Raw genomic sequence first — 12,397 nt, 5'->3', positions numbered from 1 at the left:
ATGATTCTGCACTTACTGCACATGTCATAATAATACAGGGGTCTTTGTAAGGATCAGAAGAAGGTGTGAAAGGTCTTCATAAGCCACCAGGCACTATGAAAATGTAACCTATGACTATTCTTGTTCTAACAGAAACACAGGAGCTGGTTTGCATTAATCATGAGGAAACAAAAATCAGAACAAATTGATGAGGTGTCTGAGAATAAACCACTGGCAGAGTTTCTCAGAGCACTGAGAGGGACCTTCTGGCCCAGGGTCACCAGCAATGCCGACTCCTGAGCCACTTCAGAGGAACAAATCAGGACCCCTGGGAGGAGTGACTAGTTAAACCTAAAGTTTGAAATCTCTCAGCTCTGCTCTTTAAAGGGAATGCAATAACATCCAGTGCTCCTGGATGTGGTCAGGCCAGTGAGGGTGAAACCAATATTCTACGCTGATCTTTGGGAAGGAAAGGAAAACAAGGGTATTTACTGTGAAGCATTAAAAAATTAGATCCAAAGCATGAAACTAAAGCAAAATGTGTACATATCCACCTCTCCATGAAATAGCTCTATTTTACAAAATGTGTCATTCTGTATTGTATAGAGGATCAATGTAGGTTGATAACTAAAATAAATAGCAAGCTTATCTCTCCTTCTGTGTTTATATTTAAAGCCACTATTTTATTTCATGTAACAAGTGGTGACTTAATTGCAGATACAGTGAAAAAATGATCATAAACATTTTTGTGTTCTCGTCATTACTTCCTTACACATAACCTTTCCCTTAGTTAAAGAGAATCATATTGAGGAGAATAGGCTTTATTTAGGAAGAATGCAAGGAAAACAGATAATGGCCAAGTTTTTGACTTCCAAAATATTGGGGAAGAAATAGAATAGGCTTAATAACCTAAAAACACTTCTGCTGCAACATATCTAGAAAACTAAAGAAAAATATTACAAACTTCTTTATAAATGTATTGCAGAACCCCTAAAAAAGAAAGGAAATTCCAAGTGGGTGGGAATCAGAAAGGAGCCATAACCTGAGAACCACCTGAGTCTGAGGGCTGAAGGCTGCTGCCCGGGAACCGGGGGGGGGGGGGGGGGGGGGGGGGGGGGAGTGGGCTCTGGGAAGCAGGGGCTTGTGTATAGCGGAAAACAGGGTCAGCAGATGAGGTTATGGGCCTGTGTTAGTGAGTGGTATTGGAGTGGAGACCCTCCAGGTAAAACTGAAATTCTGTCCAGTACACACTCAGTGAAGGAGACTAGGAAAAAATTCTATACTAGTTGACAAGCTAAACTATCTGGCTTGGAGTTCCAATCAAGGAGAAAAAAAATCATTCCTTTCATACCATGTTTTATGAACTAAAATTAGAAAAGCAATGACATGAGTATAAAAACTGTACTTATAAGTTCAAAAACATACTTATAAATAATTGATACAGAAAAGAAAGCATAATGGAAATAAATAAGATAATATTTAGACCTGAAGTAAAAACTCCTTGCTTCAGCTAAAGCAAGATTTAGAGGGAAATATATAGCTCTAATTGCTTACATTAGTAAAGAAAAAACTCACTACAAACTAATTAGCTAAATATTCAACAAAAGAGGTTGGGAAAAGAACTATATAGTAAATTAAAGAAGTGACAGGAAGGAAATAATAAAGCTAATAGAAATTAACAAAATAAAAATAAAGAAATGAAAGAATTCATCCAACAAAAGGTGATTCTTTGGAAACACTGATAAAATAGGTAAATTTCTGAAAGCCTAATCAAGCTAATTAACATCATAAAAACATAAGAAGGCAGTGTGAAACTCACCAGTAATGTTATATAGTCAAAGATTCTGTAATATGATAATGGTGGTGTGTAATTCACTTAAAACTCCACTTTAGGTTTTAAAAAAATGTAGCAAAAATAACCATAATACAATAATCTGTTATTAGTTATACAATATAAAAATACATAAATTGAATCATCAATAACCTAAAATGTGAGGTGGGGAAAGGTAAAAATGTAAAGCATAAGAACTCTATTTAGGTTAAGCTGTTATTAGTTTAAAATAGGGTGTTATAATTTTAAGATATTTTATGTAAGCCTCATGGTCACCATAAGGGAAAAACCTGTAGTAATTATGGAAAAACATAATAAAGAAGACAAAGCATAGTGATACCACAAGACATCAAAACACACACAAAAAGACAGCAGGATAGGATTCAAGGAAGAATGGGTCTACAAAACAACCAGAAAAGAAGACCAAAATGGCAAGAGTAAGTCTTTAGGTATCAGTAGTTACTTTAAATATAAACAGATTATATTTTCCAACCAAAGATATAAAATAGCTGGAAGGATAAAAAGAACAAGATCCAACAATACGCTGCCTACAAGAAATTCACTTTAGTGTTAAGACATACATAAACTGAGAACAAAGGGCTGGGAAAAGATATTTCAAGCACATGGTAACCAAACAAAAGCAGAGGTAACTATACTTATGCCAGATAAAATAGACTTTAAATTTAAAATGGTAAAAAAAGCCAAATAAAGTCAGTATATAATGATAAAGGAGCCAATATATCAGGAAGATATAACAATTTTAAGTATTAATGCATCCAACATCAGAGCACCTAAATACATAAAGCAAAAACTAACATAGCCAAAAGGAGAAATAAACAGCAATATAATAATGGTTGGGGACTTTAATATCCCATTCTTTACAATGGATAGAGTATCCAGACAGAGAATCAGTAAGAAAACAGCAGACTTAAGCAACACTTATGAAGGTAATAGACATATACTGAACATTCTATCTGACAACAGCAGAATACATGTTCTTCTGACATGCACATGAAACATTTTCTAGAACAGGCCATGTATTAGGTCACAAAACAAGTCTTAGCAAATTCAAGAAGATTGAAATTAGTCAAGTATCTTCTCTGACCAAAATGGTATAAAACTAGAAATCAATAAGAGGAAAAGTGAACATTTTACAAATACATGGAGAGTAAACAATACTCTTCTGAACAATCAATGAATCAGAGAAGAAATTAAAGGAGAAATAAAGTATCTTGAGACAAACAAAAATGTAAACATAACATACCAAAACTTATGGGATGCAGCAAAAGCTGTTCTAAGAAGGAAGTTTATAGCAATAAATGCCTACATTAAGAAGAAATATCCCAAATAAACAATGTAACTCTATGCCTTAAGCAACAAGAAAAAGAACAACAAACTGAGACCATAGTTAGCAGAAGGAAAGAAATAATAAAGATTAGAGCAGATATAAATGAAACAGAGAACAGGAAAACAACAGAAAAGAATAACCAAGATAAGAATTGGTTCTTTGAAAAGATAAACAAAATTGACAAGTCTTTAGGTAGACTAACCAAAGGAAAAAGAGAGAGGAGCCAAATCAATAACTTATAAATGAAAAATAGACATTACAAATGATACCACAAAATTACAAAGATCATAATAGGCTACTATGGACAACTATACACCAACAAACCGGACAACTTAGAAGAAATGGAAAAATTCTTAGAAACATACAAACCACCAAGACTGAAGTGGGAAGAAATAGAAAGTCTGAATAGACCAATTATTAGTAAGGAGATTGAATCAGTAATCAAAAATGTCCCAACAAAGAAAAGTCCAGGACCAGATGGCTTCACTGGTGAATTTTACAAACATTTGAAGAATTAACATCAATCTTTCTCAAACTCTTTCAAAACATCAAAGAGGAGGAAATCCTTTAAACTCATTTTATGAAGCCAGCACTAGCCTGATACTAAAACCAGGTAAGGACACTACCAGAAAAGAAAACCATAGGCTAATATCCCTCATGAATATAGATGCAAAAGTTCTGCAAACTGAATTCATTAGCACATTAAAAGGATCATTTACCATCACCAAGTGGGCTTTATCCCTCATGTGTAAGGATGTTTCAACATAAACAAATCAGTGTGATATATCATGTTGACAGAATGAAAGAAAAAAATCATATGATCATTGCAGTTGACACAGAAAAAGCATTTGACAAAATTCAACATCTCTTTATGGTTTAAAAAAACTCCAACAAATTAGGTACAGAAGGAACATACCTCAACATAATAAACAACATATATAACAAGCTCACAGTTAATACCGCTCAATGGTGAAACGTTGAAAGCTTTTCCTCTAAGATCAGGAACAAGACAAGGGTGCCCACTCTCACCACCCTGTTTAACATAATACTGGAAGTGCCTGCCAGGTCAATCAGGCAAGAAAAGAAATAAAAGGCATTAGAATTGGAAAGGAAGAATAAAATAGTCTCTATTTGCAGATGGTATAATTTTATATGTAGAAAATCCTGAAGACTCCACCCAAAAACTGTTATATCTAAACAACAAATTCATTAAAATTGGAGGATACAAAATTAACATACAAAAGTCAGTAGTGATTCTGTACACTAACAACAAATTATCTGAAAAAGAAATCAAGAGGGCTTCCCTGGTGGCACAGTGGTTAAGAATCCACCTGCCAATGCAGGGGACAGGGTTCAAGGCCTGGTCTGGGAAGATCCCACATGCCACGGAGCAACTAAGCCCGTGCACCACAACTACTGAGGCTGCGTGCCACAACTACAGAAGCCTACACACCTAGAGCCTGTGCTCCACAACGAGAGAAGCCACCACAATGATAAGCACACGCACCGCAACAAAGAGCAGCGCCCACTGGCCGCAACTAGAGAAAGCCCGCCCACAGCAATGAAGACTCAACGCAGCCAAAAATAAATAAATTAATTTTAAAAAAATCAAGAAAACGATCCCATTTACAATGGCATCAAAACAATAAAATTCTTAGGAATAAACTTAACCAAAAAGTTGAAAGATCTCTACTCTGAAAACTACAAGCCATTGATGTTTAAAAATTAAAGACAGGGCTTCCCTGGTGGCACAGTGGTTGAGAGTCTGCCTGCCAGTGCAGGGGACACGGGTTCGAGCCCTGGTCTGGGAAGATCCCACATGCCGCGGAGCAACTAGGCCCATGAGCCACAACTACTGAGCCTGCGTGTCTGGAGCCTGTGCTCCCAACAAGAGAGGCCGCGATAGTGAGAGGCCCACGCACCGCGATGAAGAGTGGCCCCCGCTTGCCGCAACTAGAGAAAGCCCTCGCGCAGAAACTAAGACCCAACACAGCCAAAAATAAATAAATAAATTTAAAAAAAAAAAAAAATTAAAGACAAATAAATCGACAGGTGTCCTGTGTTCCTGGATTGGAAGAATTAGTAATATTAAAATGTCAATATCACCAAAAGCCATCTATATATTCAGTGCAATCCCTATCAAACTTCCAATGTCTTTTTTTTTTTTTTACAGAAGTAGAAAAACAATCCTGAAGGCTGTATGAAACCACAAAAGATGCCAAATAACCAAAGCAGTCTTGTTAAAGAACAGCAAAGCAGGAGGCATCACACTTCCCAATTTCAAGCTATACTATAGAACAGTATGGTACTGGTATAAAAACAAATAGATCAATGAAACAGAATCAGGAGCCCAGAAATAAATCCAAGCATATATGGTCAACTGATATTTGACAAAGGAACCAAGAATACTCAATGGAGAAAAGACAGTCTCCAATAAATGGTCCTGGGATAACTGGATATTCACATGTAAAACAATGAAATTTGACCTCTATCTTAACACCACTCAAAAATTAACTCTAAATGGGTTAAAGACTTGAATGTAAGACTTGAAACCACGAAACTCCTAGAAGAAAACATAGGGGAAAAAAAGCTCCTTGATATGAGTCTTGGCAATGATTTCTTGGATATGACACCTAAAGCACAAGCAACGAAATAAAAAATTAACAAGTGGGACTACATCAAACTAAAAAGCTTCTGCACAGGAAAACAATCAACAAAGTGAAAAGACAGTCTATGGAATGGGAAAAATTGCTTACAAACCATATATTTAAGATAATATCAAAAATATATAATGAATTCATATGACTCAAAGCAAAAAGATGAATAATCCAATTTAAAAATGGGCTGATGATCTGAATACACATTTTTACAAAGACAACATATAACTGACCAACAGGTACAATGAAAAGGTGCTCAACATCACTAGTCATTAGGGAAATGAAAATCAAAACCACAATGAGATATCGCCTCACACCTGTTAGAATGGTTGTCATAAAAAGATAAGAGATAATAGATGTATTGATAGATGAGGATGTGGAGAAAAGAGAACCCTTGTGCATTGTTGGTGGGATTGTAAACTGGTACAACCACTATGGATAACTGCATAGAGGATCCTCAAAAAATTAAAAATAAAATTGCCACATGACCCAGTAATCCCATTTCTGGGTATACATCCAAAGAAAATGAAATCATTATCTCAAAGAGGTATCTCACCCCATGTTCACTGCAGCCAAGATATGGAAACAACCTAAGTGTCCATTGATGAATGAATAAAGAACATGTGATACATATATATACAATGGAATATTGTTCAACTGTGAAAAACTAGGATATCCTTCCATTTGTGACAGTATGGATGGAACTTGAGCATTATGCTTTGTGAAATAAGTCAGACAGAGGAAGATGGATACTGTATGATCTCACTTATATGTGGAATCAGAAAGAAAAAAAAAAACTCAAAGCAAAAGACCTAGTTTGCAGTTTCTAGAGGTTGGGGGTGGGGGCATGGGAAGATTGGAGGAAGGTGGTCAAAAGGTAGAAACTTCCAGTTATAAGAGAAATAGGACTACAAATATAATGTACAACACGCTGACTACAGCTCACACTGCTGTATGATACATATGAAAGTTAAGAGAGTAAATCACAAGGAAATTTTCTTTTTTGCTTTCTCTCTTTATTGTATCTATATGTGATGATGGATGCTACCTAAACTTATTGCAGTAATCATTTCACAATACATGTAAGTAAACCATTATGCTGTAAATCTTAAATTTACACAGCGAGGTATGTCAATTATATATCAAAAAAAACTGGAAAAGATTAAAATAAGGAAATGAAATTGTCTATTCATCAAAAGATCACTGAGAATGCTGTTAAAATAAGTAACTCTCTGAAAGCTTAATCAAGTAGGAAAAAAGAAAGTAATAAAAATAATACTAGACTTGAAAAGGGAAACACACACACACATATACACAACTCTAATTTTTCAAATTTGAAGTATTTTGAAAACTTTTATGATATTGATAATAAACAACTGATAGAAAACCAGAGAAAGTTGATCTAATATTATATTAGAAATGAGTAGACATAATTCAGCAAAAATAGGCTGACACCAAAAATCAAAATCAAAAGTATAATAACAGTAGAGAATAGAATATAAGCATGTGCCACACAAACCTCTATCCTTAAGAAAAAATAAAAGATAGCCACTGGAGAATGTGTGGAGAAAAGGGAACCCTCCTCCACTGTTGGTGGGAATGTAAGGTGGTGCAGCCACTGTGGAAAACAGTGTGAAGGTTCCTCAGAAAACTAAAAATAGCATTACCATAAGATATAGCAATCCCACTCCTGGGCATATACCTGGACAAAACTATAATTCAGAAAGATGCATGCAACCCTATATTCATAGCAGCACTATTTACAATAGCCAAGACATGGAAGCAGCCTAAATGTCCATCGACAGATGAATGGATAAAGAAGATGTGGTACATATATACAATGGAATAGTACTCAGCCATAAAAATAATGAAATAATGCCATTTACAGCAATGTGGATGCAACTAGAGATTATCATACTAAGGGAAGTATGTCAGAATGAGAAAGACAAGTACCATATATCACTTATATGTGGAATCTAGAATATGGCACAGATGAACCTATCTACGAAACAGAAACAGAATCACAGACATAGAGAACAGACTTGTGGTTGCCGGCGTGGGGGGAGGAGAGGGAGGGATGGAGTGGGAGTTTGGGATTAGCAGATGCAACTAGTATATATAGGATGGATAAACAACAAGATCCTACTGTAAAGCACAGGGAACTATATCCAATCTCCTGGGATAAACCATAATGGAAAAGAATATTAAAAAAAAGAATGTATATATGTGTAAAACTGAGTCACTTTGCTGTACAGCAGAGATAGGCACAATACTGTAAATATACTTCAATTTAAAAAAAAAGATAGCCAATATAGGTTAATCTCAGACATATATTTTATTTGCCTACAATTTGGGGGGGGGGGGAACCTTTTCAGCAAGGAAAGACTGCACAGGTAAGGAGCAAAATAGGACAGTCTCAGTCATCAAACATTTCTTATTAATTGCTGGTGGGAATGCAAACCGGTACAGCCACTTTGAAAGACAATTTGGCCATTTCTTATAAAACTGAATATACTCTTACGACATAAACCAGCAATTACGCTCCTTAGTGTTGACCCAAAGGAACTGAAAATTATGTCCACACAAAAACCTGCATGCAGATGTTTATAGCAGCTTTATTCATATTTGCCAAAATATGGAAACAACCAAAATGTCCTTCAGTAGGTGAATGACTAAACTACAGTAAATGCAGACAATGGAATATTATTCAGCGCTAAAAAGAAATGAGCTATCAAGCCATAAAAAGACAGGGAGGAACATTAAATACTAATTTCCATGTGAAAGAAGGCTACATTCTGTATGATCCCAATAGAGTGGACCCTTGCACAATGTGGGTTTGAACTCTGAGGATCCACTTATACACGGAAATTTTCTTTTTTCGCTAAATACGGATGACAGTACTACACAATCTGCGGTTGCTTGAATCTGCAGATGTGGAATGGCAGACATGGAGAGCTGACTGTGATGTTATACGTGAATTTTTGACTGCAGGGATGGTCATTGCCCCCAAGCCCCACCATCGTCCAAGGGTCAGCTGTATATCACCTTCTAGAAAAAGGCGAAACTATGGAGATAGTAAAAAGATCAGTGATTTCCAAAATATAAAAAAAATTTGTAAAGATTAGTGGTTGCCAGGAGTTGGGGAGAGGAAGGGTGAATAAGTGGGGTACAGAGAATTGTTAGAGCAGAGAAAATACTCTGACACCATGTTGATGAATACATTTCACTATACATTTGTTTAAACCCACAGAATGTATTGAGTTGGCCAAAAAGTTCGTTCTGGTTTCTCCATAACATCTTATGGAAAAACCTGACCGAACTTTTTGGACAACCCAGTACAACACCAAGAGTGAACCCTAATGTAAACGATGGACTTGTGTGATTATGACCTGTCAATATAGGTTCATCGGTTGTAACAAATGTACCATCTGATGCGGGATGTTGATAATGGGAGGCTGTGTACTTCAGGGGACACATGGTAAATCTCTGTACCTTTCAGTCTTATGGTGAACCTCAAAGTCCTCTAGAAAGAAAACAAAAACAGTAAATGTTTTACTTCAAGATAGCAATGTAGAAGGACCCCGAACGCATTTCCTGCCACCAGACACATCAAATCTACTGCTACCTACGGGACAATTTCATGTGAAAGAAACCCCGAAACTACATAAGTGACTCCTACCCACCAGGTGAATGAGAGGGGAAAAACACATCCAATCGGTAGGACAGGCTGAGACACAGTCTCACCATAAACCCCACTCTCTGTGCAGCGACCCACAGTTGGGAGGAAACTCACAACCCTTCTCCCTGACGAGTGAAAGGTTTGCACCCCACATCCGGAACCGCAGCTTTTAACACCTGCCCCTGAGAGAGAAAACCGCCAAACATCAAGCTTTAAAAGCCAGTGGGGCTTGTGTCCCCAAGACCCCCAAGGCTATAGAGGTCTGAGAAACACTTCTTGAAAGGCTCATACACAAAGACTCAGATCCCGGCGAGCAGAGCAGAGCAGAGGCAGCCGACTGAAAAGCATCCAGTCTTCCTGTGAAAGAGGCCTATTTGCTTACAGGACGCTTATGGCCTGCAGGGCAGACCTCCAGTTTAACTCACATCCAAGAGTCTGACTGAAATACTCTCCAAAGAGTATTGGGGGCTGGGGGGCACCAACTTCCTGACCCCCCCTGACCTCCCTCTGCCTCACTCCAGGTTGCTGGTACCTTCCAGAATGGAGCGTGTGCACTGCATACTCCCGGTGCCCCAGCCCAGGGGTCGCCCCCTGATCGCCTGCTTCCGGTGGCCAGCAGGGCAACATTCACAGGTCCCCCAGGGCTGTAACAATGGAGAAACCACTCTTAACTGGCTACACCCAGGGTACAACAGAGTGGCAGCTGACTGAAAAATGGAGTCTTTCTGCAAAAGAGGCCTGTTAGCTTATCTTCAAAGCTGGGGCTGGAAGGGTAGGCCTCTAATTAAAATCACATTTTAGAGCAGGCTGTAATCCTCTCTTCAGAGGCCCTGGATGGCAGGCACTACATCTGCGCTCTCCCTCTGCTTTATTCAAGGTCATTGGTACCTCCCAAAAAAGAGTTCTTGCATTCATCTAGCACCCTGGGTTTTATGTCTGGTGCCTCGGTTTTTGTGGCCACCCAGTGAGATGCCCCTTGATCACATGGCTCTGGTAGCCAGTGGGGTTATATTTGCTGGTCCCATAGGACTGTAACAAATGGAGAAATGGTTCTAAACCAACCATCATCCCCAGGGCACAGTGCAGGGATAAGCAGACAGAAACATACTAGGCATTCTGTGAAGGAGGACTATTAGCTTATCTTTATAGCTGTGGCTTGAGGGCCAGGATCCTAATTAAACACACATCCAGGGCCCTACCATAATTCTCTCCAGAGACCCAGAGAGGCAACAGCTGATTTCTCCTGGAATGGAACTTGTGTGTACATCTGGTGGCCCATTTATTGTGGCTGCTGCCCAGAGGACACATCCCTTGATGGCCTGGATCTGGCTGCCAGTGGGGCTGGCATTCACAAGTTCAACAAGACAGTAGCAAAGAAACAGATCTTAACTATCACCCCAGGGTTCAGTGCAAAGGGAGCAGACAGAGGTGCCCGTATCCCAGTCTTCCCTTTGAAAGAGGTATATATACACATACTTTAAAAGCTGCTTCCTAAGGGTCTGACTTCCAATCACCAAGAATCTTGGTGCTGACTGAGATCCTCCCCTTTGGGATACTGACAGGTCTTAACACACCCTCAACTCCTGGGAGCCACTAATAATAAAGTAGGCTGCTTGAGCAATCACAAAGGTTTGAGTTACAACCAAGAGCTAAGGCAGGGTTGAATGATAAGATTCATCTCCTACAAAAGGATGCTCCTTCAAGAATGAGGGAGGTGGCTGAAAACTTCTCTGAACTGGGGAAGGAAACAGACATCCAGATGCAGGAAGCCTAGAGAGTTCCAAATAAGATGAACCTAAAGAGATGCCCACCAAGACACATTTTAATTAAATAGTCAAAAGTTAAAGACAAAGAGAGAATCTTAAAAGCAACTAAGAGAAAAACAACTTGTTACATACAAGGGAACCCCCATAAGACTATGAGCAGATTTCTCAGCAGAAACTTTGAAGACCAGAAGGAATAGGCATGATATTCAAAGTGCTAAAAGAAAAAATTGCCAACCCAAAATACTCTACCTAGCAAAGTCATTCTTTGGAAACGAAGGAGGGATAAAGAGTTTTCCAGACAAGCAAAAGCGAACAGACTTCATCACCACTAGACTGGGCTTACAAGAAAAGTTAAAGGGGCTTCTTTAAGCTGAAATGAGAGGTGCTAATTACTAACAGGAAAACGTATGAAAATATAAATCTCACTGGTAAAGGTAAAAATGTAGTAAAATTCAGAAGATCCAATGTTGTAAAAGTGGTGGGTTAATGACCTATAAAGCTAGTATGAAGATTAAAGGACAAAAGTAGTAGCTCTATTATAACTACAATTTGTCAAGGGATACACAATATAAAAAGATGCAGATTGTGATATCAAAAACATAAAAAGTGGTGGGGAGGAGTAAAAATGTAGAGCATTAGAATGCTTCCAAACAACTTGATATCAGCTTAAAATATAGTTATAAACATAAGTTATTTTATGTAAGCCTCATGGTAACCAAAAAGAAAAACATACAGTAGATATATACATACATACATCCTCAAATCACAAAAGGAGAGAGCAAGAGAAGAAAGGATCTACAAAAGACATATGTGACAATTAACAAGATGGCAGTAAGTACATACCTATCTATAATCATTCTAAATGTAAACAGACTAAATTCTCCAATCAAAAAACGTAGAGTGGCTGAATGAATAAAAAACCAAGACCCATCTTTATACTGCCTACAAGAGACTCATTTTAATTGTAAGGATGGACAAACACATACACACACAGAGAAAGTGAAGGGATGGAAAATGATATTCCATGCAAGTGGAAACCAAAGAAATCTGGGGTAGCTGTACTTGTATCAGACAAAATAGATTTGATTAAAATTTTTATTTATTTATTTATTTATTTTTGGCTGCGTTGGGTCTTCG

General features: G+C 37.8%; 1 protein-coding gene and 1 long non-coding RNA gene across 5 annotated transcripts in view; one reads left to right on the top strand and one right to left on the bottom strand.

Annotated features, from left to right (window-relative positions):
• LOC118887735 overlaps positions 1–12,397 on the bottom strand; it is a 159,156-nt gene that overhangs the window by 44,150 nt on the left and 102,609 nt on the right. The window lies entirely within an intron of this gene.
• MCPH1 (microcephalin 1) overlaps positions 1–12,397 on the top strand; it is a 299,005-nt gene that overhangs the window by 234,935 nt on the left and 51,673 nt on the right. Inside the window, exon 12 of one of the 2 annotated variants that reach the window (XM_036838453.1) lies at positions 133–252. The exons of the other annotated variant lie outside the window; for it this stretch is intronic. Within the exon in view, the coding sequence (XP_036694348.1) occupies positions 133–157 (25 nt within the window). The 3' untranslated portion in view covers positions 158–252. Of the gene's footprint in view, positions 1–132; positions 253–12,397 lie in introns of those variants that run through there. 2 annotated transcript variants of the gene reach the window in all.

Source organism: Balaenoptera musculus, chromosome 21 (genome assembly GCF_009873245.2).
Source record: "Balaenoptera musculus isolate JJ_BM4_2016_0621 chromosome 21, mBalMus1.pri.v3, whole genome shotgun sequence".
In the NCBI taxonomy this organism is placed as follows: Eukaryota; Metazoa; Chordata; class Mammalia; order Artiodactyla; family Balaenopteridae; genus Balaenoptera; species Balaenoptera musculus.
Note: the sequence above shows the minus strand (reverse complement) of the source record. Positions and strands in the feature narration are given on the sequence as shown.